The sequence below is a fragment of the Scatophagus argus genome, chromosome 4, assembly GCF_020382885.2.
Source record: "Scatophagus argus isolate fScaArg1 chromosome 4, fScaArg1.pri, whole genome shotgun sequence".
NCBI lineage: Eukaryota > Metazoa > Chordata > Actinopteri > Scatophagidae > Scatophagus > Scatophagus argus.
In genome coordinates this window covers 6702969-6727748 of record NC_058496.1, presented here as the reverse complement: position 1 = coordinate 6727748, position 24780 = coordinate 6702969, and the positions used below count along the sequence as shown (strand labels likewise).

Genomic DNA, 24780 nt, shown 5'->3' with positions numbered 1-24780 from the left:
GAACCTGGTTGGAGATTTGTCATAATGATCAGTGATATTTATGTATAGAGATATGTTTACACAAGCGTTTTTTTTCACAACTTTTAAGGTTTTTTCAGCCAGTTCAGTTGAATTTTAAATGCAGCTGAGATCGAGCATGTGTTTTCAATACCGAGTTATTTTTCTGATGTTTACAGCCACTGATGCAAGAGAGAGTAAACTACAGCTCAATTTAATATACAGTAAAATCATGTATAGCCATTCCTGACCTGAACTTCATATTATATACATGTCCACAATATGAATAATTTAGCACAATGGAAAATACACTTAGTGGTATTCACTTTCTTGCCCAGAGCGTGATGAGCAGATTGAAATCATTCTAATATTTGTGCATCAGTACAAAGCAATAGCCAGGAGCCTGTTAGCTTAGCTTAAGTTACAGTTGTTAAGACAAGGGGGGGAAAGAGAAGATAACAGACTGCCTACCAGCACTTCTAAGCTGAATAATTAACATATTTCTAATTTATTTAATCCATAAACAACCTGAAGCATAAAAGCAACAATTTGTGGTTTAGTCCCACACATAAAGCCCAAATTAATATTTCAAATTTTCAAAATACACAATTTTAAAATTCTTTTGTTTTTAAGTTCATGTGTTTGCCTTTTTAATTTTCATTAAGTGCATTTGTACATTTTGTACAGATATGTTTACAGACTCTCTCCACCTCCTTACACTCATATTTGCCAAAAAAAGAGGCAAAACACACAATCATCACAGTTAAAGAGTGAATTTGACTTTTTTCCCCCAGTTTTCTATGGATATGGGGATGATATTGTTAACATGAATTCGTTTGGAAACAATAATGATGTGACACTGCGACACCTTGAAACAGATCACTCTGGTCATATTGTTTTATCTGATACAGTCAGCAGTACATATACATTACCTTACACTGATTAGGTACTCACATTTCACTTCAATATTTGCATTTTTATAATTATACAATTTATAGAAAATATACTTTTTACTCTACATTTATAACTTTTGTTACTTTGCAGGTTCAGATTAATAATACAATACATGAATTAATGCATTAATAATCATAACCCAACAATATGAGATACATTATTCTGAAATGGGGCCATTCTGCATATATATATATGTATATATATATATATATATATATATGTATATATATATATATATATATATATATGTATATATATATATATATATATATATATATATGTATATATATATATATATATATATATGTATATATATATATATATATATATATATATATATATATATATATATATATATATATATGTATATATATATATATATATATATGTATATATATATGATTAACTTTAACTTTTGATATTTTAAATAAATGTCTTTGGCTTTTACTTTCCTGAATTCGGGACCTTTAGTGCTGCTATGGTGCTGCTACTTTTAAGTAAAAAAATCTATTGATTAGTACTTGTTTCATCAGTGAATACAGCTACTGAGTGCTGCATACTCAGGACATGTGATTTCATCCTGTATTCTCCTGAAGTTTGATCAAAGTCCATTTACAGTAGCAATCACTTTTCTGTGTCTTTAACACCCTTTACTTTGCAATAGTTGGACAAGCGATAGCGATTACAGTAAACCTGAAAATGAACATTTAAATGAAAGGTTCAGTCAGGCTGAAAAGCCTCTTTGATGGAGATTTCAGATCTTGGTCAAAAGCCACATGGTCAGAGTGAAGCGGTTAGAGCCAGATGGATGGACTCGGTTATGTAGTCCAAATTACGCCCGTTGATCGCACTGATGTTTAAACAGCCTCCCGGGAGCAGGTACACGTGCCTCCTCTTTGACAGAAAGTCTACCTGCTGATCTAATTTAAAAAAAAAAAATCACAACATTCTGTAAAAGCTGTATTTATAATATCATGAGCTTTGTTGTTGTTTTATTGTAAAAAAATAAATTGCACTATACTGTAAATGTCGTTAAAAAGACAAAAGAAAGGACCACAGAAAAACAAGGGCTGAGAAATCATTTGCTGCTGTTGATTTTGGTTTTAAAAAAAAGTCCAACATGGCACAAACTGTGGCGTCTGCAACTCACCAGTCAGACCTGTACAGCAGTAGAGTCCACCTTGTTGAGTCAGGTGGTCCCAGCAACCTGGAGTCCCCAGAAGCCTCAGCCTTTCTCTCAAAATGTGCCTGATCAGCATACATCTCTCCACTATGCGCTTGACTTCTCCCTGCCTGAAGAACATTTTGGAACAAGATCTATAATTTTATGAGCGTGTGATTCAATCTGTGAGCAAAAGTGAAGGATTTTGTGACTCGTGTCATTAAATGCTCATCTGTTCACCCATTTGAAGCCTTTCCATTGCTGCGAACATCGAGTGATACAGTAGCAATGTGGTGTCCAAACCACATTCTCCAAACACCACATTATTCATTCGAATGCAGTGCGACTCACCATTCGGCAAGGTGGCCTGGGTTACTCAGCACTGTGGCAACAACTTGGGCTCCTCCTACAGACGGCTGGGCCCACAGCGATCTCACTATTTTGTCAGCTTGCACAGATAACCGGAGGGAGTTGTGCTTTAAGACGCACAGCAGGTGTCCAACAGCCTCACCTGGTGAAGGGAAGAGAAGGAAGACGAAGAAACACAATGCTCCGACAGTGTTTGTGGTTTTGAAGGTGAAGTTGAGGAGGACAACTTTTAAATGAGAAAATAAAATTTGCCACTCACTTCTGTTCAAGTGAATATTCACCAGGTCATACTGACACAGGGAACAGGCTGATCCGCCTCTCAATGAGTTACTTGATGCAAAAGACAAAGCTCATGGGAGAATAAATTTGGAAGGAAACAGAAAGCGTGACTGGGACTCCAGAGAAATCATGAGCATGTGTTTCCTGGCTGACAATGGGGAAGACACAGTTTAAGTCCTCCCGCTCTCATTCCGGCTGTGAGTTTGCATGGAGGATCCGCCACATTTACTGCCATTCCAAACCAATTAGCCTCAAGTGAGAGAGGCGTCATAAAGTCCTGCAGCTCTGAGCCGTGCTGGCTCTCATTCCTCTTGTTTCCTCTATCCTGGACATTTGATAGACACAATGTACACAATGGAATGTGTGGAGTTAGAGCAATCATTACAGTTTGAAACTACCACAGTGTTTGTACCCGAGAAAACGCACTGATTTAATTGGATTTGATTGCATGTGTTGTGCGAGTTCAGGGATTGTGGAAAAACAAAACAAGCCCCTGATCAGATTAGCAATGGCAAGTGAAAAAAATGTTCTAGAATGAAAGAAATGTACAGTGTAGGAGACGCTTTTTATTAATCAAGAGTGTCATACATTCACATCCTTGTCAAAAATGTGTATAAGATCATCTGTTAGATAAGTATTTGTTTAATTATGATATGCAGTTGAAAGTTGTTAATTGGACACCATGCTGATTTACGATCTGTCAGAGACAAGCGCAGGTGTTCAGAAGCCTGCTGTTGTGTTTATACCCTCCCCCTTAATTAAGGGATCCTCCACAGTTGGCGGGTGTAACTCCACTTAGAGTCACACATGTGGGTGGGTGTGTGGGGTAGTTATTGTCTGAATGCAAAAAAGAAAACAAGAGTTCATATTGACTCGCTGTATTTTCTTTATATGGACGCTCCAGGCTGTACTAATGGATCCTATACCTTCTAAAATAACAAATTCAAGTACTTTTCAAGGGCTTTCCAAGTCCATTTCCCTCAAATTCAAGGACCCAACATGGCATAGTTTGAGACACGAACTGAGTTTAATTACTGCTACAACGCTGAGAATTTTTCTAATGAGAACTGGCAGGCTTTACAGGAGCTCTCAAACAACAGTTACAAAGAAGGCGAGGCCTGAATGTGTGAACACGAGCCAGCTGCATGAAGACCAGGCAGTTTTTGCAAATGAGCCACAAGTCCTGGAATCTGCATTTTCCAGGCAAAGCTGAAGGTTAGATTAACCTTAGCTTTCTTCCTTGCCACAACTTGCATCATTTGACTTCAATCACGCGACCTTCGCACTTTCTAGAGGCAGGTGGGACGTGAAACAATGACGCAACGGCGGGAGACACCTTTGCAGACAATGAAACTCAGCTTAACGTTACTGGTGTTAAATAAAAAAAATACCACAAGTATGTTGAACTCTAGTCTTGCACAAAATATATAAATTCAAGCACTTTAACTGACTTGTGTCAGTATAAACATATGAATCTCTGGAACGAGAGATATTTTCTCACCATATAGTCCAAAGCAGTGGGAAAACGACTGGGCGCAGAGGAGCTCCATCCCCTGCGATGCACAGTACTGCACAGGCCAGGCATCCCGCTCTAAATCCCCATAGCAGAGTCCCTGGGCAGGCAGCAAGAGGAAAGGGAAAAGCCTACGCCTCTGTTGAAACAGTGCCACAAGAACCAATGATGACCTAAATAGAGAAGAGCTAGTTGTCTGACAAAAAAAAAAAAAAAAGTTAGTCTGTGTGAAAGAGCATACACGTGCAGGTCAGTTACCATGATGAGCTGTGTAATCACAGCCCACTGATTCTGAGAGAGGTCTGCTCCGGTCGGGTGGTGGGCAGATGCTGACAGAACGACAACACTTTGCTCCGGAGCTCCCTCCAGATCCTCCAGAAGCTTATGCAAACAAACGCAGCGCTGCCTGTCATCCCAGTAATAATACGCACGGATATCTTGGATCCCTGCTGCCTGGAAGATACCAGCCAACGAGTCTGCAGGGAAGATCAAGATGAAACACCATATACTGTACCTGAAGATCAGTAAAACCTCAGGATGTAATTACAGCATGGAGCCACTATGAATGAATAATACTACTTTGTAAATAAGTGAATTAACGACTGTGCAGTAATGTGTCTTGCACATACACACATTAAAATGAAATCTGTCTGGAAGGTGTCAAATTCTTTCTGTGAATGTTTCACGTGTTTTCCAAGGCTACACTCATATTTATGGTCATTTATCAATCACCAAATGTTCACATTTCCCAAATGTTCTGTCCTCTACCTGTCAGAAGTCTTACTGCGTGTGTCACAGTAACTTATGTTGCTAAAGATACGACTGCCGTCCATTGTTTTCAAATCACTTATCTGTGTTATTTGTGCTGCACACTTGTCCTCTTGTCTTGACAGTGATGTCATGTAAACGAGTAGTGCATTCAGCTGCAATCAGTCATCAAGTACTGTCTCATGTGCACCAGCATTTAAAGCCAGCACGCTTCAAGAGGAAATGAGGTTTTATTAACCATCACATGGGGAAGAGAGGTAGACCATCCCACTCCAAGCAGCACAGGCATCAAACCAGTGTTTCAAGAGTTCAGCGCCAAGACGCACAGCAGCAGTAAAGCCAGGAGTCTGGACACCTAACACCTGCATCAAAGATCAGGAAATGTCAAGATGTGAGGTATCGACATGACTGATGTCAAAACACAGCTAAAGCACTGGTTTTCTGTTCATCAAGTAGAAGCAAGATGCATAAATGTGACTGCAGAGTGCAACCAGGTAATAACATGCCTGCTGCTGATGGATGATTAAGCACGGGCTACTGCTTCATCTTGCTTCTTGCTGTGCAAACTGAAGTGTAAATGGTAGCCAAAACTATAATCAGTTGAAGTGCTTATGTACAGCTGAGATTACCCGGTTCTCCATCACAGCCTGAGAGCTTTTCCCCAAAGCAACCTCTGTGGCTCGGCGGGTGAATTCTGTCAAACCAAGAGAAGGTGGATACTCTGGAGAAAAAGTGGGATCGATGCTCAACTGCTGCTTTATTTTCCCAACAAGAAGCAGTTCACAGGTCTTCCCTTCCTCGCCGTAATACTCTGCAAAAGACAGTTATTGCAACTGTTTTAAGATATCGAGGTAAACAGGAAAGGCAAAGAAACGTTGCAATGAGAGAAAGCTGTAATTGAGACTCAAAGGACTCAAGAGAGAGACTCAACACACTGAATATGTGCATCTCACTTTTAATGTGTGATTTGTAGTTATGTCATGTAGCAGGTTAACCCAGCACAGCGCCTTAATGACCTCTACAATGTGCTCAGTTTTCTTAGCAGCTAGTTTACTGCATTGTATGTAAACATTTTTAAAGTATATTTACTCCTGAGAAGATAACAAGGTGTTGAGTTATTTCAGGACTGAGTTTGCTTGCAGGTATTTTACAGCCACCCAAATCCCCCCCCCCCCCAGTCCCCTGCTGCACCCATTTCTCAAGCTCAAAACATGTTAGTGGTGAGCGGGTTTCCAGAAAACTGTTAGTGAAATCTCATGGACACTTGGTCTCTGTTTCCCACCACCACAGATCCAAGTCCTGATGCTGCTGTGCCACAAATTCAGAACTGCTATACAATCTGTATATCTGTAGATTTGACTGTAATCCGTTGGTTATTGTGATTTCTCCAGTAAAGAGGAGTATAAAATCATACAAAATGTCAAGGAACCTCAGTGTTGGATTACAGATGCCAACTACGTTTCCTGTTCCAATCTTAGAGAGACACGTTACTGACATTTTGCGACTCAGTCCTTCTGTGCAGCAGCATCCAAACGTCGTCGCAATGAACTGAAACTCATTACAAAGACTGGAGGGAAACCCCATCCCCTCTGCTCTGATATTTTAAGCAAACCGTCCTTGAGACGAAGGTCGGTCTGAATGAGCGGACTCACCTCTCCCTGCCAGGTAAACTTTCCTGGCGTGAGTGTCTGTCTGGAAGGCGGACAGCAGCCTTGTTTGTGGACTCACTGCTGCGGTGTGGTTATTAGCAGCACACGCAGACAGATGACCTCCCGGGTCTCCATTTTGGTTGACCCCTCTTTCATCCATGCTGCTGCCGGGTCTGCTCATCTTGAACCCAGCCAGGCAAATCAGCCCGCGCGCTGCGAGCCTTTTGTTGAGCCACTGTTGCCAGGCTACGGCACGTACTCGGATGCTGTCACCCCGGCAACGGTGAGGGATGAGTTTGTCACAAGCTAATTTGTGGCTCTGGCGAGTTTACTTTTGCCATCACACTGAGATATCATGATCAAATAAGCCAGCCTGGCTGTATCAGTTTTCCGTTTGGGTGAAGACGAGACACCAACTGACGTCCTGTCTGTCATTAAAACACCGACAAAAAAACAGTTCAAAGGGGACCCTCGGCTGCTCATTGCGCTTTCTGGCGGTTCTTCAAAAGGCCTACAGCCTCCTTACACTAATTAAGACACAATAGCTTCGGAGTCAAGAGTCACCACTTAACTACTCACCACTTGTAAAATCAATATCAGCTGCTCCTGGTTTTGCATGTCTTGGATTTTTGCTTCCATAGGCTCCATTTTTGTACACAAAAGATCTTTTTTTTAGTTTTTTGAGATCAAATTTGCCTCCAGATTGTAGAATTATGTTTCAGTTGTAAGACAATATTAGATATGTGCCTGTACCGATGAAGAGACACACAGTATAATGCTCTTTAAGACATAACCTCACAATTCCTGTGCATCACACATCTGGGAAAGACATACTTTGTGCAGGAAACTGAATAACAGCCATGTCACAGGAAGAAGGAGTAGTGTGAATTGAAAACCCAGGATCAAAGCAAGCATCTTGGCATCTTTTGTATGAAAGAGCAAATCAGTGAGCCAGGCTGGGTGTGGGTCACTTTGTGCAACTGGTAGTCACAAGTAACTGCACTAGATGGCAGTAGATGGCCAAAACAGGCGGTTAGTCCTGTCAATTAGCTGACCTGTTCAGGAGTAATTTGAGAAAGCATAACTGAGGCCACACAGTTTTCCTCATCCTGCCTCATCCACTGCACTCTTCCTTATTCCTCTGAGTACTTGCTGACAGCTTGGAGAGTGAGTCAGCCATTAAGCAACAGCCTTATCATGTATTACAGTTGATTCTGGAGTTTTTCCAGACAAAGACGAGAGAGAAAGAGAGAGAGAAACATCTTGTACTCTACAATGCAATATTGCATGTGCCTTAGGGAGGCAGTCAGTAGAGAAAAATTTTCTATGCCCTTTATTTGATGGATTTTTCCTTGTGTTGTTATTAAATGACAGTATGGCAAATACAGATAAAAGTGCCTTTCATTTCCTTCTGAGGGAGAGGCAACAAAAGGTTTATCTTTGTTGATGACTGCGCTTGTTTTCCTTCCCTCAAGTCGCATTATGGCTGCAGTTTGTATATTTGTGAGATGTTGGCCTAGTTGACTGTGGGAGTAAGAGAACTAAATGGACCCAGACACATGGGCAAAAAGGTAACAACAAAAATTCCCATGATGAAGCTGCAGTTTTTATCTCAGACTCCAGCCTCGTGGTCATTTGAGAAACAGATTTTTCTGAATTCAGAGAGATGAAGTCCCTCCCCTTCCTGTATCCCCCACGGGACCTTATTTTGGAAAAGATATGTCCAGTTAATGGTGAGAGACAAATATTTATTTTTTGATCCTGTTGGAATTGTGCCATGAAGTGCTGTTATGATGTCAGTCAGTTTTAAAGATAACTTTGCAAGGCAGTAAAGTTTCAGTTTAATCTGAAAGTGCTCAGTCAAAAACATATCTCGCCTTGCACAATATACATCTTGGCACAAAAAACAAAACATTAAAAGAGGGCAAAATCACCACAAGTCAGGCCATGCTGACAGCTGTAGCTATGCTAAGCACGCAGGATCAGCTCTACAAGGTTTCAGCCACGAGGTCCCGGTGAGTGTTAAATGAGGCAACGTCACTTCCACAACTGTTGGGTCTTTCTAATTTTGGATTTTCACACTCCACAAACTGGATCAAAAAAATTATTTGTCTCCTGCTGTTAACTGTTGGACATATTTTATTTTGTGAAATAAGGTCCCACAGTGGTCCAGCAGATGGGGACGGACTTTGCCTTTTAATACTATACTGTCCCATGAGGCTACCGTCAGCGTGAACAGTGAGAAAGAGGATTCCTTGGCAGCGGTTGTGAGCTGGATCTGTGCCTGAGTCACACTACCATGTTACCAGGATGAATTTGACTTGATTACTTGACACTTAATATAAATACTTAAATCTAATTAGGGTGCTTTTGACCCAATTAGATTTTGGGATTCTGAACTGGTGAGCTCTGAAGTCTGAATTTGGTGTCACAGGATTTCCTTTTTTATCCGAAATGTTCCATCTTCTGAAAATATCTGTCCTGAGGAAAACTGTGTCATAACACCTGCTCAGGACGAGTTGTTGGCACAGACACACAGTGTTCAGCATACTTCAGAGGAGGTCCCACGATTAAAAAAGCCTAATCAAACACCGGTGTTTGATCATTGCGCATTTGTCACGCAAACACGTCCTCTAAATGATCCCAGTGAAGCAACATGGACTATAATTATTATGTCAGCTGGAGGAGTTTCCTATGTGGAAGAGCTGCTCCTCCAAGAGAAAAAAAAACATACTGTTGGATTTTGAAAAAAACAATTTGACTCCTTTTTATAAATGTGTAGTTTGACTTGAAATATATTGCATATTTTTATTGTGGTCTTATAATGACAAATATGATCAATCACTTTCACTTTTTGTTTCCTTTAGTCCTAACTTTTCTCTTTTCCTGAAGGAAATGGAGTTGATTTCAATCTAATCCTGCTTGTGGAAAACATTGTAACAGGAATCAGCTGATAAGAATGTGGCTTAACTCTCAGACAGGATAATTGTTTCCACTCCGAGTTGTTGCTGCTTTTTGCTGGATGATATCTGAGTAGTCACACAGCCCACATGGCAGAGCAGCTCATGTCGGTCACAGTTTATTTTCAAATGTCATGTGCTCTGCTCTTTGTTTGTTGTTGAGTCCCAAATCTTGGGAGTTTCTCTCATGACATAACATAACGTCTGCTCAAACAGTAGCAGAGACAGAGAGGACAGTGGTCTTCCTGGGTGAAGGATTACATAACTTAACAAAGTTGTTTTGAAATGTCTCTTCCCAGTATGGAGGTCAGGACCCTTCACAGGGTTCCAAGAGAAACCTGAGGGCTCATCAAATGATGAAAGGGATAGGAAAGATAAAATATGTATTTATATTTCCATCATAAAAACTTTGCTTGTTCTGGTTTGCCTCTTTAGGCCTTTGATTGTTGCCATTGTTTAAAATAAAACAACCTGAAAAGATAAAATCTGTCTTTAATCATACCGATCACGACTCACGTAAACACTAAAGTCATAAGCTGTGACAAGAGGTCACCGTTGTGTTTGCCATTATTGTAGAAGGTGTGAATGTACTGATAAATGACTCCAAGAGACAAGTAAAGGCTGTGATCATTTCAGTTCGCAAATAGAGAGATTAATTATCATCTGTCAGGGTTAATGTGCTTTGAATTCGACTCTTTGGAATTCTTAATTGGTCATTTTAACATTTGCAATTTCACACAATTTGGGTTTCGGGTTCACAAATTGAGAAAAAAATTTTTTAAATCGGTTGTTAATGCTTTCCAGTGACCACCTCTTTTGGATCTTGTGTCTGAAAGAACATAACCTCATAGGACAACAGTCTTATTGATTTAGTTCAGACTTCATTACTTTATTGCCTCTATGGCCCAGTTGATCTAGTTTGAGTTATTGATCTGGAATTTTGTTGATTTTACCCATCAAGACTTAACTTCTGAATATTACTACCTGAATCTGAATAGATTTTTTTATACATGCGGTCATGAATTTTTTTCATTTCCCTTTCACAAACTGAAAATATCTTTTTCTAACGTTAACCAAAGTGCTTTTAATGTCTAAACCTGAGCACAGACAGGATTCAGTCCGTGGATCCTGGTGTGACAGTCCTGTACCAGCAGGAAACGTGGTGGTCAAAGAAACGTGGTGCAGGCATGAACGACGGTCGTGCTGAGAGTCCATGTGCTTCTGTGACTGTCTGATCAACTGATCTGATTCTATATTGGTCTCAAAGTCAGTCCAAGTTAGTGACATTTAAATTTCAGCATTAAGCACTCAGTTGTCTATACACTATATAGACAAAAGTATTCTGACACACATCTTTATGGGGCTGTTGTTGTTGTGTTTGGGCTTGGCTCCTTACTTCCAGTGAAGGGAAATCTTAATGCTTCAGCATACCAAGACGTTTTGGACAATGCTGTGCTTCCGAGTTTGTGGCAACAGTTTGTTGAAGGCCCTTTTCTATTCCAACATGACTGTGCCCCAGTGCACAAAGCAAAGCTCCATAAAGACATGGTTGGATGAGTTTGGTGTGGAAGAACCTGACTGGCCCACACAGGGTCCTGACCTCAACCCCATCCAACACTTTTGGGATGAACTGGAATGGAGATCGCAAGTCAACATTTCAGCATCAATGCCTGACCAGCAAAAATTCCCACAGAAAAACTCATGGATCAAAGCAAGCGTCTTGGCACTTGTGGAAAGCCTTCCCAGGAGAGTGGAAGCTGTTACAGCTGGAAAGCTGTCTATGTATTTAGACTGCAGTGTCATTAAAGTCCCTCTTAGTGTGATGGTCCAGTGTCCCAATACTTTTGTCTATATGGTTGTACATTAATTAGTTATTTTTTATTTCCACAGCGGTGAGTTTGCACACAGAGAATATGAACAAAGTTACACAGTTTTGTAATATTTTATTTCTCAAGGCAACATGATAATGTACAACACAGAGTCCCGATTCAACAAATAATCAATGAAGTTGAGGCGATCTTTCATCTGTCGAGTCCACTATTTTTCTCTAGGCTAGTTGGACTTTTCAGATTGTGTTATTGAGCTTATAAAATGGCCATATTTCAAAGGAAAATGGTTCAGGAGTCCACCAATAACATAGCATATAACCAAAGTATTTTGCTATGATTACCTGCAGTTTATAATACTGTACCTTGCACAAGGTTTACACTGATACTTAACTGTTGACTACTATGTTGAATTATGCTTGAGCTGTTCCGTTTTTCAGATTTTAACAGCCAGCCGTGGCATAAAACGGGATTTAAGCAAGACAACTATTGCGTGGATGCAAAGTCCAGGTTCACAACAGAAAGATGAAGACTGAGCACAGATGTCAGAATAAACATTTGAATGCAGCTGATATTACACTGAAGAGTTTGTACCATGAAAATGAATGTTTCTTAAAAGAGCAGTTCACCTCAAAATCAAAAACCCATTTTTCCTCTTGTTAGTGCTTATTAGTGTGCTTATCCATCTGGATTGTTTTGGTGTGAGCTGCAGAATGTTGCAGGCTATCGGCTGTAGAAATGTCGACCTTCTCAACTGGATGGCTCAAAGATGGCACCAAAAGTACATTTGAGCATAGATTTCACAAAAGTCTCTTTTCAGAAATCATGATCTGGTTACTCAAGATAGTCCAAATATGTCGTTGTGAGCAGTTTGATGTGGGAACTATTTTCTTTCCATATCAACACACAGAAGGCATAAGAGGCTAGCTAGCTAAACTTACTAAAGCAACAGCTCAGTCGAGCAGGGCGCCGTCAGTGTTTACATCCGTACACACTCCTTCTACCATGTGGTTCAGCAGAGATAAAATAGATTATCTTGAGTAACCGGGTCATGATTTCTGTAAAGAGACATTGCTGTTTCAAAAGTATTTTTTTCAGCGCTTTGAGTACCATGAGTGCCTTCTGGTTCTTTTATTTTCAAGAGAAGGCAGACATTTCTATAAGTGAAACTGTGCATAATTTGCTGGCTGGTGCTGGTCACACCCTGTGCAGTGTTTCAGTTTCTGTCAGATAAGAAAGCTCAAAGACGACAAAGTCGGTTTGCTGTCTCACAGGTTATTTTTATGTACATGTTTCATGTGGAGAAACAGCATAGATGTCATTGCTGCACCTCCTGACTTTTGTCTAAGTTTTCTTGCTAATTACAGGACGTCATTGCAAACTTGCCCTCATCCTTTCATTCGCTGTGAGACTCCTGTGAAACCAAAAACAAAACCGCGGTCTGTCACCCACTTCCCACCCACAGCTCACAACAAAACAAGCTAAATCGATAAACAGCTCTATAGGTAAGAGGAAAAATATGTATTTTTGTTTTTTTCGGGTGACCTGTCCCTTTATCTGGACACTGAAGACAGCCTTGCCAGAATTATGATTTTGTATTAAGTTAGACAACTTTAATATTTTGCAGTTTCTCATAAATAGATAACTTACCAGATAATATACTGTACAAAATTAGTCTATGCTGTCATTTTTGAAACCACAGGCCACATTCACCATGTGCAAAGGTTAATTGGAATGCATTTAAAACTTGCAGTAAGTTTTGTGTTATTCAGGAACAGAGAGAGTCTTTTGCCAACATATTTAGATGCCACTTTGGTGTCATCTAATGTCTGTGACATGTTGCAGAAGTTCGTCTCGTGCCTACAGAAGCAGCCACAGAGTTCCCGTCCAGACCAAATCGGCTGTTTCTCTACAGTCAGTTCAGGTGTGTCTGGTTGTACTGTAGCTTGTCCTCACAGCTGTTTGGTCTCAGCCTTTGGTGGAATCACAGTATCGACTGGGGAGCATTCTTTCATTCTTTCAGTAGCTTGACATTTTATGGTTCATCCGTCCTTTTCCTGCAATGTGAAGCTGAAAAGAGATGGACAAATTAGCGTTTAGTGAAGCTGTTAGAATGAATGCCCCTACTACAACAGGAACGAGTACTTCTCACAAGACTAACATGCAGCTTGTGCATTTTGAAAGTGGTAGGAAGTGAATAGGAGACATCACGCTGGGAAAAATGTCAGCACAATTATTATGACATTCTGTTTCATAATTGTGCAATTTAGTCTCTTGAGGATAAGATAAAAGGCTGAAATTTTCACAAGGATCCAATCTTCCCTTGAAATTATGTCACTCATTATGTCATTCACTTTTTTCCATAATATTTCTCCATTAAGCTGTTAACACACTAATTTATGCTTTTGTGTGACTAAAGGATACCACACAAGGAGTCCAGGTCAGCTCACTCATTACCTCCTTATACCTTTGACTTGCTGTGCTGCCATATGATGGCCCCTACAAACATTTCCCTACGGGCGAATGTGTTTCTTTCTCTTTCTAAAATGAATTGCTGGCTGGTGCTGGTCACACCCTGTGCAGTGTTTCAGTTTCTGTCAGATAAGAAAGCTGGTTTGTTGTCTCACAGGTTATTTTTATGTACCTTGCTGTTTTCATGTGGAGAAACAGCATAGATGTCATTGCTGCACCTCCTGACTTTTGTCTAAGTTTTCTTGCTAATTACAGGACGTCATTGCAAACTTGCCTTCATCCTTTTATTCGCTGTGAGACTCCTGCGAAACCTTTTCCCCCCCAACAACAAGACAGGAATTCTGATGCTATCACACTGACTGTACATGTCTCCACAGGAAGACATAAATTACCTGGAACTGTAAGCTTCACAGCGTTTGAATGCATACAAGACAAAAATATCACTGCAAAAAGTCATCTCTCCAAAACAAGAAAAAAAAATGAGGAAATATTATTTTAGATAAGTAAATTATCTGGAAACAGAACATGAACATTCAACTTTCAAAGAAAAAAAAAATAGTTTCAATGATCCCACAGATGTCTTAGAGTCCAGCCAGAATAAAAATAAGTCAGTTTGTCTGGATACAAAGTAAAAAAAAGAAGAAATATTTTCTGACTATGTGTCAATGTGCTTAAACTTGTCTTGAGATACGGCTTCATGTTTTAATAGTATTGTCTTACAGCCAATACAGATGAATAAAAGGACATTTGTCTATCTGTTTGTCTATCTGTTATTTATAAATCCACTCAACCTTTCGCAGGTGTTTGGAGCTGTTCCCAGCTGGCAGTGGGCGAAGGTTGGGATACTAGACAGGTCTCCATGTAAAGTCCACACAGAGCAGCCACAGCTGGCAGGTGAGTTCAAACCCACAGCCTTCTCACTGCACCATCACCTGACTTCTAAAAAGTTGTTTCGCCAGTGTTGTCAGTGTTCAAACAACTGTAAAATTCTAGAAATTCTCATTTGAAGCATAAAAAATCTCCTAAAGTAACAAATCATGATAACTTAATAAGCTTATTCAAGACACAAAAGCTTGAACAACAAGTGCTCTGTCCTCCATTTAAAGATTGTGGCGCAGCGTGTGATTGGTTCTGATATCAGCCGGGCTTGAAAGGGAGTGTCGGAGGTTTCCCACAGGTCACTGCCACCATGTTTTGCTTTATCCCATTACTTGCTTTACGCTCTCTTGGGCCTAATCTCACTCTAAGCTAACTAAATGCACATTGTGGAAGTTGGTGTGTGAAGCTGGGTTTGAATATTACAGAGGAAAGCTCAGAATTACAGGGTTCACAGCACTGGAAAGAAAAAACATAAAAGCATTAGTGCATGGTGGCCCCACTAAAACACCATCAAAACATTAGGTTGCGCTAATGTGCTCCTAATGATGTGTTCACTGCAGTGCTTATTCGTATTACATCAGCATTCGGGGTGCTTTGAAATCACATGGGGCTGCAACCCGCCACACATTAGCAGCTCGGTGAAGTACAAAAGCTTGTCAATCACAGGCTCTGCAGTAAAACGTTTGTTGCCAATTCAAATCCCTGTTAAACTCCTGACTTATCCTGCATCGTTCTTGACAATACATGATAGAAAATCACAGTTTGCATTCCATTTCCATTTACAAGTTGTCTTCCATGTTGACTTGCATGTTTTATTTTAACACTCTTGGAGCAATAACAAAGTGTTTGTTAATACAGAAGTGGGCTCTCTGGGAGAACAGTATGCATGTGTGGGCAATAATTATAATTACAATTATATCTACATATTTAGCCGGCATAAAGATCCAGTTTGTTCCAGTAACACACAGTTACTTATAAACCTGAGCTGCCAGAATTATAAACACAATGTTCTTTTAGATTCGTCCTCATGGGTTGTCAACTAATATGTCTGGAATATTTACACGATCATTTGGAGTAATGAGCCACTTGCAGTGACTTTAGTGAGTCAGTATTTATACTGGAAGTGACGTTCTCCACCGCCTCTCTGTGCTTTGTGCAATGTCTGCTTATTTGTGCTTTTTTAGCTCACCACCGTTGAACGTTTACAAGCTGAGAATAAGAACGTACATCCGAATATACTTCTTTACTATTCATTTTTTATTGTGGAAAAAAATATGTCCCGAGAAGCTACCAATGAGTGCTTGTTGGTACAGATTTCTTAATGTTCATCCTCCTTATGGCCTTTCTAAGATGGAAAATATTTTAATGTTCATTTCACGACCGTCCAACTTATCTTTTTCAGTTTTTAGTAGTGTTTTCTCTGTTACTGCAACAACATGTTGACAAGTCATTTCCTCTCTGTATGCTAATTGTGATGTAGCAGCACAGCTGTCACACGCAACATGCTTCCTGTGGAGTATGAGCTCTTTAATAATAATGATATTGTTCTGTGCTCTCAGTTGGTTCCTGCAGGAATATTAGTCTGGTTGTGTGCTCAGGTTGCCTTTCAGACCCTTCATTTCTGCTCCGCATTCACACTCCACTTTAGTCCGTAACCTATTTGGCTGCTGCTCTTCAAAATAAAATGTTCCGCTCTCTGTTAGCTTAATTTTAGTGTTCTCAGTCGAGGATAAACTGTGATAACAGACTCCCTCTGCTCATAACACACAGCGATGCCTCTCAGATACATGAAGATTTTGTCTTAAATACACATATTAGGACTAATGCAGCAGCAGCCTGTCTCACCTGAGAGCTCCATGACTGACAAAGACAAAAAGGAAGACACGGCTAAACCCTGAGTCATTCTGTGAAAAATAAAAGCCACATGTCCCGCACAACTTGACCAAAAACATCTGCATTTATGACCATGAAAGATGAACTAGAAGTGCTGTCTTGCAGGGAATCCGTGATACATTGCACTTGTCGTATAACATGGTGCATACGTGACAGAGGCTGAAGGCTGCTGTGGGTGTTGATAAGGGCTCCAGTGATATGCCTACATGTATTTCCATGAAAACAAACTATTAATACTGGCCGTTCCGTGCGGTGCAGTGCAGCTACTCTTCCCTAGTAACCATTCATGCCAGTGGTTGTGAATCTTGTTTTATCAGCCCTCTGATACATCAACTTAACCAAACCTGCTGCTGCATGTTGTCCCAGGGTTTAAATGAAATGTGCTGCTCGATTGCTCTCTTGTGTTGCTAGTTAAATAGATACAGAAAGTCAACAGGGATGACCGAGGAGCGCATGGTCTCCAGCAGAAGACTGGCATTGCTTTATTGGCTGATAACCAACCACTTCGGCAGTCCACACTCTTCCTGGATCCATTTGTCATATTCCTTAATAAACCTGTCTTCGAGTCCGCCAGAGTCATTCTCGAAACGGCTGGTCTCACTTAAGTTTGTAATCCTGCTCAAAGCGCAGTGTGAGTCCACTGAGCCTTTTCCCTTGGGGTGATTTACTACGGAACACACCAGGCTCCTTTTAAGGAAGACTTTTATATGCTCCTAAATGTGTCCCGTTTTACAGCCCAATTGATTGTGACTGTAAAATTTCACGGAGGTAAAGAGAAGAGAAAAAAAATGATATATTGAATGCAGAATAAATATTTAAAATCAGGCATCTCTGCGTCATAAAACTGGCTAACTGATAGGATTTCACATGGCAATGCAAGAGCTGCAATGGAGGTAAGAGTTGTATCACTTGTTAAATAAAACCGAACTGTGAGTTGTGAATTCAGATTTTACGTTCTTAAACTGAACCACCCGTTTTATATTTGTATGTACATAATTGAAACAAAATGGATTTCAGTCTGATATAGTCCAGTGGAGGACTTTTTGTTTTAGTTTCAAAGGCTCCCAAATTTATTGTGTTTGTGTGTAGAAGCTCATATACACAAGCCACATTTTGTTTGTGAAAATATTATCATTATATTCAGTTGTAAATATCAGTAATATAAATTTTGAAGAATAATTTTTTATCAAGCTAGGTGTGTTCATGGTTTAACAAGTGGAACTAATATTCCAAAATAAAATGCTTCAAAGTAAATTAATTTGAAAATCTTTTGCAATTTCTAGTCATTTCAAAACTGCTTTAGTGAAATTTATTGTTCAACCAAACTCAAACTTACAGCAAATACTGTGAGCTTATTATGTCAGTGGCACAACCAGACAGAGCCGACATCTTTAAAAATTTTCTAGAATCTACCCATTGTGCCATTAGTCATAAATGTGATATTTCTCTTCCTGTATTCTGGGACAGGCCTGCTGTCAACATGTAGCGGTGTAGTTGAAGAATAATAAATCAAATATTTAGCTGTCCAACCCCAGTTAGCCTGTGTTAACAAGGGCGTTCTCATTGGCTGCCAGTCTTGTAAACAGCTTCTCCAGTTGTGGGGGAAGTCTTGTGCATAAGTGATAAAGATTTATCTGCTGAAGGGGGTGTTGGGCAGGGCACACTGAGGCCCACTGACAAGCAGAGAGACGCGTTAATATTTAGAAATGTCCTCAAACGCACCGCGCAGGTCTCCGAAACCTTTTGCACATCACGCAGTGGTTTTACAGAGCCACATTACAGTCATGGTTATCGCTCCCGGTCACCATTTTTAGATACCAGATAATGAAACTGAAAAAAAAAAAAAAAAAAAACTTACTTAAAATAATTAATTATGATATATGATATTAACTACTGTGCTAAAAAAAACATACTAACCATCCCACACTGTGGACATCTGTTAGTTATTTTTACCACACTGACATCAACTCTGTGCAAAGATTGATTACAGGTAAGGTAGCACAGTAAATGATACAGGTACAGTCCTCAAATGTTTATTGAATCGTGCGTAAAAATCCGAATATTAAATTTCACTTTTAGTTTCATGATACTGTATAACCCCCAACAGCAGCCAGTGCTTCAGAAATGATTTATTTTTCTGCACTGTTCGACCCAGTCCAATTCACTCCTGGACAGCAGCACACTGATGTATTAGAACATGTCCATATATGGATTTCTACTTTTATTGAACATACAGTGGGCAGTAATAAAACAGTTTTCTATCAAACTGAAACTGAACATTTAAAAAATAATATGCAGTTTTTGGCATGTTTAAAAGTATTTTGGATGTCAAGTTCATTTCTTATACTGGAATACCAACAGGAATTGTAGATTACCATCAATACAAGCCAATTATGGATTATAATTTATTAAAAGACATCCCAAAACATCCCAGAAATGGGAAACTTGTTTGAAATTTGTTAACTTCATATTTCTCTGAAACTGGAAATTAATTTTTTTGGTTTTGGTTTTCATATATCAGGCATACAAATAATTATCATGTTCTGGTGTCTTTTTCATTTTGATTATTTTGTTTGCTATCTAACTATCTAACAAGCACCAGAATTTTATGGTACAGTACTTTCTTAATCTGCAAGCAGGAAGTCCAACAGCAGTAAGTCATGTTTGATTCTTTGTGACATCGATTCTTCACTGTAAGTCTTTGCACTTCTGTTTCACAGTGCCAATGATCTGCTCACATGTCACATGAGAGACCACTGATGTTATACTGAAGTATGTAGAATTAATGGGTAAATACATTAAAAGAAAAAAAAGACAATGACAAATAAAATAGATTTCACACCAGTAGCCACAGACTCCATGATATTCTTCACTGTCCTCGCAGTTTTATAGACATTTGTTTGTCTGACTTTCTCTCACACAAGATACTCTGAGATTTTATAATGTAGAATTATAAAATGCAATTTATTTAATTATCTCATTAATTAAAAAAAAAATCAGCAAAGTTGTGTAGCCTGTTTAACATGTTAATGTTGAATTTATCATGGTGTTGCCATTGTGGTGCGTTTCCATTAACTACTGTTGTGCTCAGGTGTCTGTTAGCTGTCAAATTATATACTGCAGAAATTTTAAAATCATACATCACTTTGACAGAATTGTGCAGGTAAAATAGGATGAGACAAATGAACTTACTATTGGGATTCCGCTTCTGATAAGCCACTGAACTGTGTGCTGCCGTTGGACGCCAGAGGACCAGGGGAAACCTCCTCACTTTTGCTGCTTCCCTGAGTACTGGCCAGACTGCCGCCAGGCTGGATAGAGCCGACTGCGCCTGACTCAGTCTGCCACAGAAAGCAGGAGCAGCGAGTCCGCAGCTCTTTGTAGAAAGTATTGAGCTGCAGGGTGGACATCCATGGGCAGCCTAGCAGGTTCTTGAAGGCTGCACGAAACTCAGGACTCCTGCAGTAGATTATAGGATTGAGGCCGGAGTTGATGTAACCCAGCCAGTTTAACAGTCGGAAGATTGTCTTGTTGGGAACACCTCTGTAAAACGCGTTGATGATGTTGGCGACAAAGAACGGTAGCCAGCACACGGTGAAGGTCCCCATGATGATGCCCAATGTCTTGAGGGCCTTGTGCTCTTTGACAAGCATTAGCCGTGACGGCCTCCGCTTGGCACTCTTCCTCCGCACCGCGTTGTTGTAGGTGCTGGAGCCTGTGCACGCCAATGGCATGATATTGTTAATGTGGGGGGCAACTTGCATCTGCGCTGTTGGACAGTCACTCTGGAAACGCATGCGATTCTTATCTATGAGCTGGACTTGTCGTGTGGCTATTAGAAAGACTTTTGCATACACAAATATCATTATGAGTAGTGGAATGTAAAAAGACACTATAGAAGATACAGTAGCATAGGCCCTGTTGGTCACAAAGTCACAGCAAGCAGGGGAGTCATAGCAACTCTTCGCTGTAGGATCGTCATCACGCCAAAGCCCTTTCATAATTGGCACAAAGGAAATTAGAGAGGATACGACCCACACTAAACAAACTATTACCCTTGCACGCCACTTACTAAGTACAACCTTGTATCGGAGCGGCCTCATTATGGCTATATACCGATCCACTGCTATAACACAGAGTGTCTCTATACTCGCTGTCACACACAGGACATCCACAGAGGTCCAGAAGTCACAGAACGTGTTACTGAGTTGCCATTCACCCGTCACTACAATGGTGGTCCCCAGAGGCACCACGAAGACCCCCATGATGAGGTCCGCGCATCCCAGGGACATGATGAAAATGTTTGTTGTCGTCTGTAGCTGTGAAGTACGAGCTATAGCGATGATGACCAGCAGGTTTCCCACCACTATGGTCAGTATGATGATGACCAGTATGATAATGCTCCAGGGTCCCGCTGCATCGCTGGAGTAGTCTGTGCTGTTGGTCACATTGGATGCTGAAGTGTTCAGGAAGCCATCCATTATTCACCAGCTCAACTCAGTCACAAGAGGTTGAGGTGTTTTTCAGGTCAAAGCTAGCAAAACGGAAGAATCTGCATTCCTTGCAATCATCATAAATATGCTTAAAATTAAAAGCTTCCTCACTAAATAGTTTTTTACTTGGCGGTCACTGCTTACATTTCACACATTATGAGTCCTGTTTGGCAGGGTTCAACAGACAGTAGTGGCTCTCCATGTTTCCAAAGACTTGTGGAAGTTCTTCTTGTGTAGGTAACAACATGTTCTCCAAAAAAAAAAGCTGTATCCAAAGTGTCCCAACAGTATTGGTTCATGGAGTTGCAACACTTTCATGAGTCCAGAAAACATTTAGTGTAAAAAGTTTTTTAAAAGAAGAAAACACAATCTCGTCCATTTAAATCCGTCTGCTGGGATTAGAGGAGTTTGCAGTGTTTTTCGCTGAATCCTGCATGAGCCACAATGCCACAGTTGGACTGTTGGAGATGAAGCAACACTGACGCTGTTGCAGGAACCACCAGAGTGCACCAGAGTGGCTGTCCACTCTTTCTTTTGCTCTCTCTCTCTGTCTCTCTCTCTCTCTCTCTCTCTCTCTCTCTCTCTCTCTCTCTCTCTCTCTCTCTCTCTCTCCCCCAGTACAGGTTGCCCAAGATCTTACTGGCTCTAATCACACTGTGGCTGAAGGCGGAGGGGAGGAGTTGAGAAGTGTGCCTGTGTGCTGAAGCCATACAGGGATCAGTACCCAAAGAAAACCACACACATGCAGAAAACCACACACATGTATAGACACACATATAAAGCTACTAGACACAGAACTGAGCCTGCCTGAGGGGGTAAAAAGCTGTGTAATGAATGTCAAAATGTTGCATAAAAACTGAAAGTTTATCTGCCTGACATGCACACACGCATGTTGTTTACTTGTAAGTTTCAAAGAATGTAATGGCTTTATTGTCACTGATGTCGTGTTGAGTGTAGCAGCCACGCTTGTTAACCCATTAACTGCATCTGTCACCTGACTGTGTCAACAGTGTGACAGGCTTTTCCACTGCTGGCTTCTGTTCTCGTTGTCAAATGATGCTGGTTTATGTCAAACACACACTTCCAAGCCCCAGCAGCCTTTTCTTGTCACTTTCTGAACACCGACTTTGCAGTAAACACAACATGCAAGTTTAGCTGTCTAATTGTGATTACAGTTTATTATCTCTACTTTGATGCTGCGACTCGAAGGGTCTCTAAAGGTTTATTTGTAATACAGTTTGTGGTCAACTTTGCCGACCGCAAGGCACGAGGCAACCCCAACTGTAGAGAACAGGAAATAATTGCCCTCTCTTTGACTCAAAGCAGTAAAAGAAAATAATAGATCACTATCTCACTATTGCTCAAGTCAGTGTGCTGAAGAAGAACAATCGAGCAAATGCCTTCTATGCGATTCACTTCTGATATCCAGCACTCTGCTGCAGAGCTGAGCTCTCTTGTCACTGAGCAGTTCCTTCTTTGGTCTGATCAGCCCTACAACCACGGCTGCTATTGCTCTGCATTTACTCCCACTTAACATTTTACTTAATAAGAAAGTAGACATGGGAATGCTCACATTAGCATGTAAATATTTGGCGGTAGTGCACTTTGTAAAATGACATTTGCCATGACTATTCCATTGATTTTTGATTGATTTATATTTCTTATATTTAAAAATGCCCTTAAGCAGTCAGTAGTTAGTAGTAGTTAGCAGTAGTTTGCGAAACAGCCAGATATTTAAGTCCAGAATTTAAGTCCAATATACGCTTGCGTTTGGAAGTGTATATTGGACTTAAATTCACCCTGTGGCCAGTAACATGTCTCCATGTTAAAGATGATGTTTCTCCATAATGGTTACACATGTAAATAGCAACTGTTTGCTAATCAGTTTGTCATATCATCTTGGTATGAGGTGCGGCCATCAGTGTTGTGTTCACTGCCCTCTAGTGATAAAAAAGCATTTATTGCAAGTTGCGTGTTCACGTCAATACTGCATACCAGAATTTCATGAATTCTGGCAGCACATTGCTATGTATTAATATTTTATCATGTAAGTGTCTTTGAGGTGTTACAAGCGTAAAGTAAAAGTATGCATTTAGTAATTTGTCATAGGAAGTTCTTTATGGATTTTGGAAGATACAAGAAACAGCTAGCCTGGCACTGTTCACAGGTTTTACTCCCTGGTTTTCCTACTGTTTAAACAAAGATATAGTGTGTTAATGTGTGAGTTTTAGAGATGCAAGTATGTGGATTTAATATCTAAAGACAGTAACAGGACATGCCAAGCTAAGCTAGCATCTGTTGGCTCTGACTAAAAAGTGCGTTACTAATCATCTCATCTGACTGTGGGCAAGAAAGCTAACAAGCACATGGCCCAAAATGTCAAACTATTCATTAAAGGTTTTTCATGGAAGGATTTGTAATTTGTATCATCATATTTGAGTTAAAAAATTAGTTGCGACAGACACAAACCTTTCATATTGCTCAGTGTGTGTACAGAGGTTCTTTCCTCATTTCATTTAACATGATTTTTATGTCTGCAGTTGGTAGAAAGCTGCCTGCAGCTGTACTTATTTGTTGCCAATAAAAGTCACTTCCAAAACAAATGGTCTTGAGAGAGAATCTAATATAGCTAATATATGTTTAATTATATTGTTTTGTGTTGTAGCATGCTTTTCTTTGCCATCATGTACATAATGTTTCCCTTCCCCTTTGCCCTATTTAGGTTTAAAAGCATTTTTTTTCTTTTTTCCTTTGTCACTCATCTGACAGGAAGTTGTGGAGTTGTGAGTGCATTCACAAAAGGGAAAAAGCGGGCAAAAGCAAAACACTGGCGCCTTTTTAAACTTGATGACCAAGAGGCCCCATCAGACAGCATTTCTTTAGACGAAGGTCACCGCTGTGGAGCTGACAACTTGACAGCTGCTCATTTGTCTTTGCGTGAGAAGATGCCATTGGTGGATCTGGACCTGGTCCTGGTCTAGTCAAGCATGGCAGCTGGCACAAGCTAAGATGTTGATAGTGGAATCAGCCGTGACAGCTTTCTCACCATTGCAGAAGAAGCCCTGCACTTGTAACAGTAGTGTGCTTCGCATGCAGTGATTTATATTGCGTATTAAGTCATTTGCAAGAATAACTTTTTACATTGACTTTGCATGGCTGACAAGACTAATGTAAATGTTGTTAATAGTACGAGTTTGTGATTTTCCTGACAAGAGATTTGGTTTACCCATTAATCCTAAATGTGAGATGTCAACATCAGCAGTATCATATGTTTAATCATGTGCAAATTCTTCAGATTAAAACGGTCCTGCAGTGCACTTGACCTCAACTGTGTGTCATTAAAACGTCTGTGACTTTGTGTGAAGTTAGCTGTTACTGTGAGGATATATTTGACAGCAATTGCTCAAAAAAAAAAATCAGATTTACAATGTGCAGAACAGTGCGGGATTTGCTTGGTTCCTGATGGCAGGCTGTAAATCATCAGAGCAGTCATAAAGCTTTAGAGAGCCTTTTTTAACACACTCCCTCCCCACATATACTGTACCCTGGGAATATTTTCCTCCTCT

The 24780-nt window shown here is 40.2% G+C and overlaps 2 protein-coding genes and 1 long non-coding RNA gene across 3 annotated transcripts in view; 1 reads left to right on the top strand and 2 right to left on the bottom strand.

Moving 5' to 3' along the window:
* LOC124058193 overlaps nt 1–24531 on the top strand; it is a 28899-nt gene extending 4368 nt beyond the window's left edge. The window contains exons 3-4 of the long non-coding RNA XR_006843222.1: nt 14750–14843; nt 23984–24531. This is a non-coding gene — a long non-coding RNA (uncharacterized LOC124058193). The remainder of the gene's footprint in view (nt 1–14749; nt 14844–23983) is intronic.
* On the bottom strand, nt 1353–7413 carry got1l1 (glutamic-oxaloacetic transaminase 1 like 1). Its single transcript, XM_046387180.1, has 8 exons — nt 6695–7413; nt 5672–5853; nt 5281–5404; nt 4533–4750; nt 4263–4413; nt 2465–2624; nt 2102–2244; nt 1353–1871 (listed from the first exon to the last, which is right to left on the bottom strand). The coding sequence occupies exons 1-8, from the start codon at nt 6870–6872 to the stop codon at nt 1732–1734; spliced, it is 1296 nt and encodes a 431-aa protein (XP_046243136.1). The 5' UTR covers nt 6873–7413; the 3' UTR covers nt 1353–1731.
* Nucleotides 11578–21796, bottom strand: adrb3a (adrenoceptor beta 3a). The gene is made up of 2 exons (XM_046387179.1): nt 19914–21796; nt 11578–13547 (listed from the first exon to the last, which is right to left on the bottom strand). The coding sequence occupies exons 1-2, from the start codon at nt 21200–21202 to the stop codon at nt 13520–13522; spliced, it is 1317 nt and encodes a 438-aa protein (XP_046243135.1). The 5' UTR covers nt 21203–21796; the 3' UTR covers nt 11578–13519.
* Nucleotides 24532–24780: the final 249 nt, after the last annotated feature.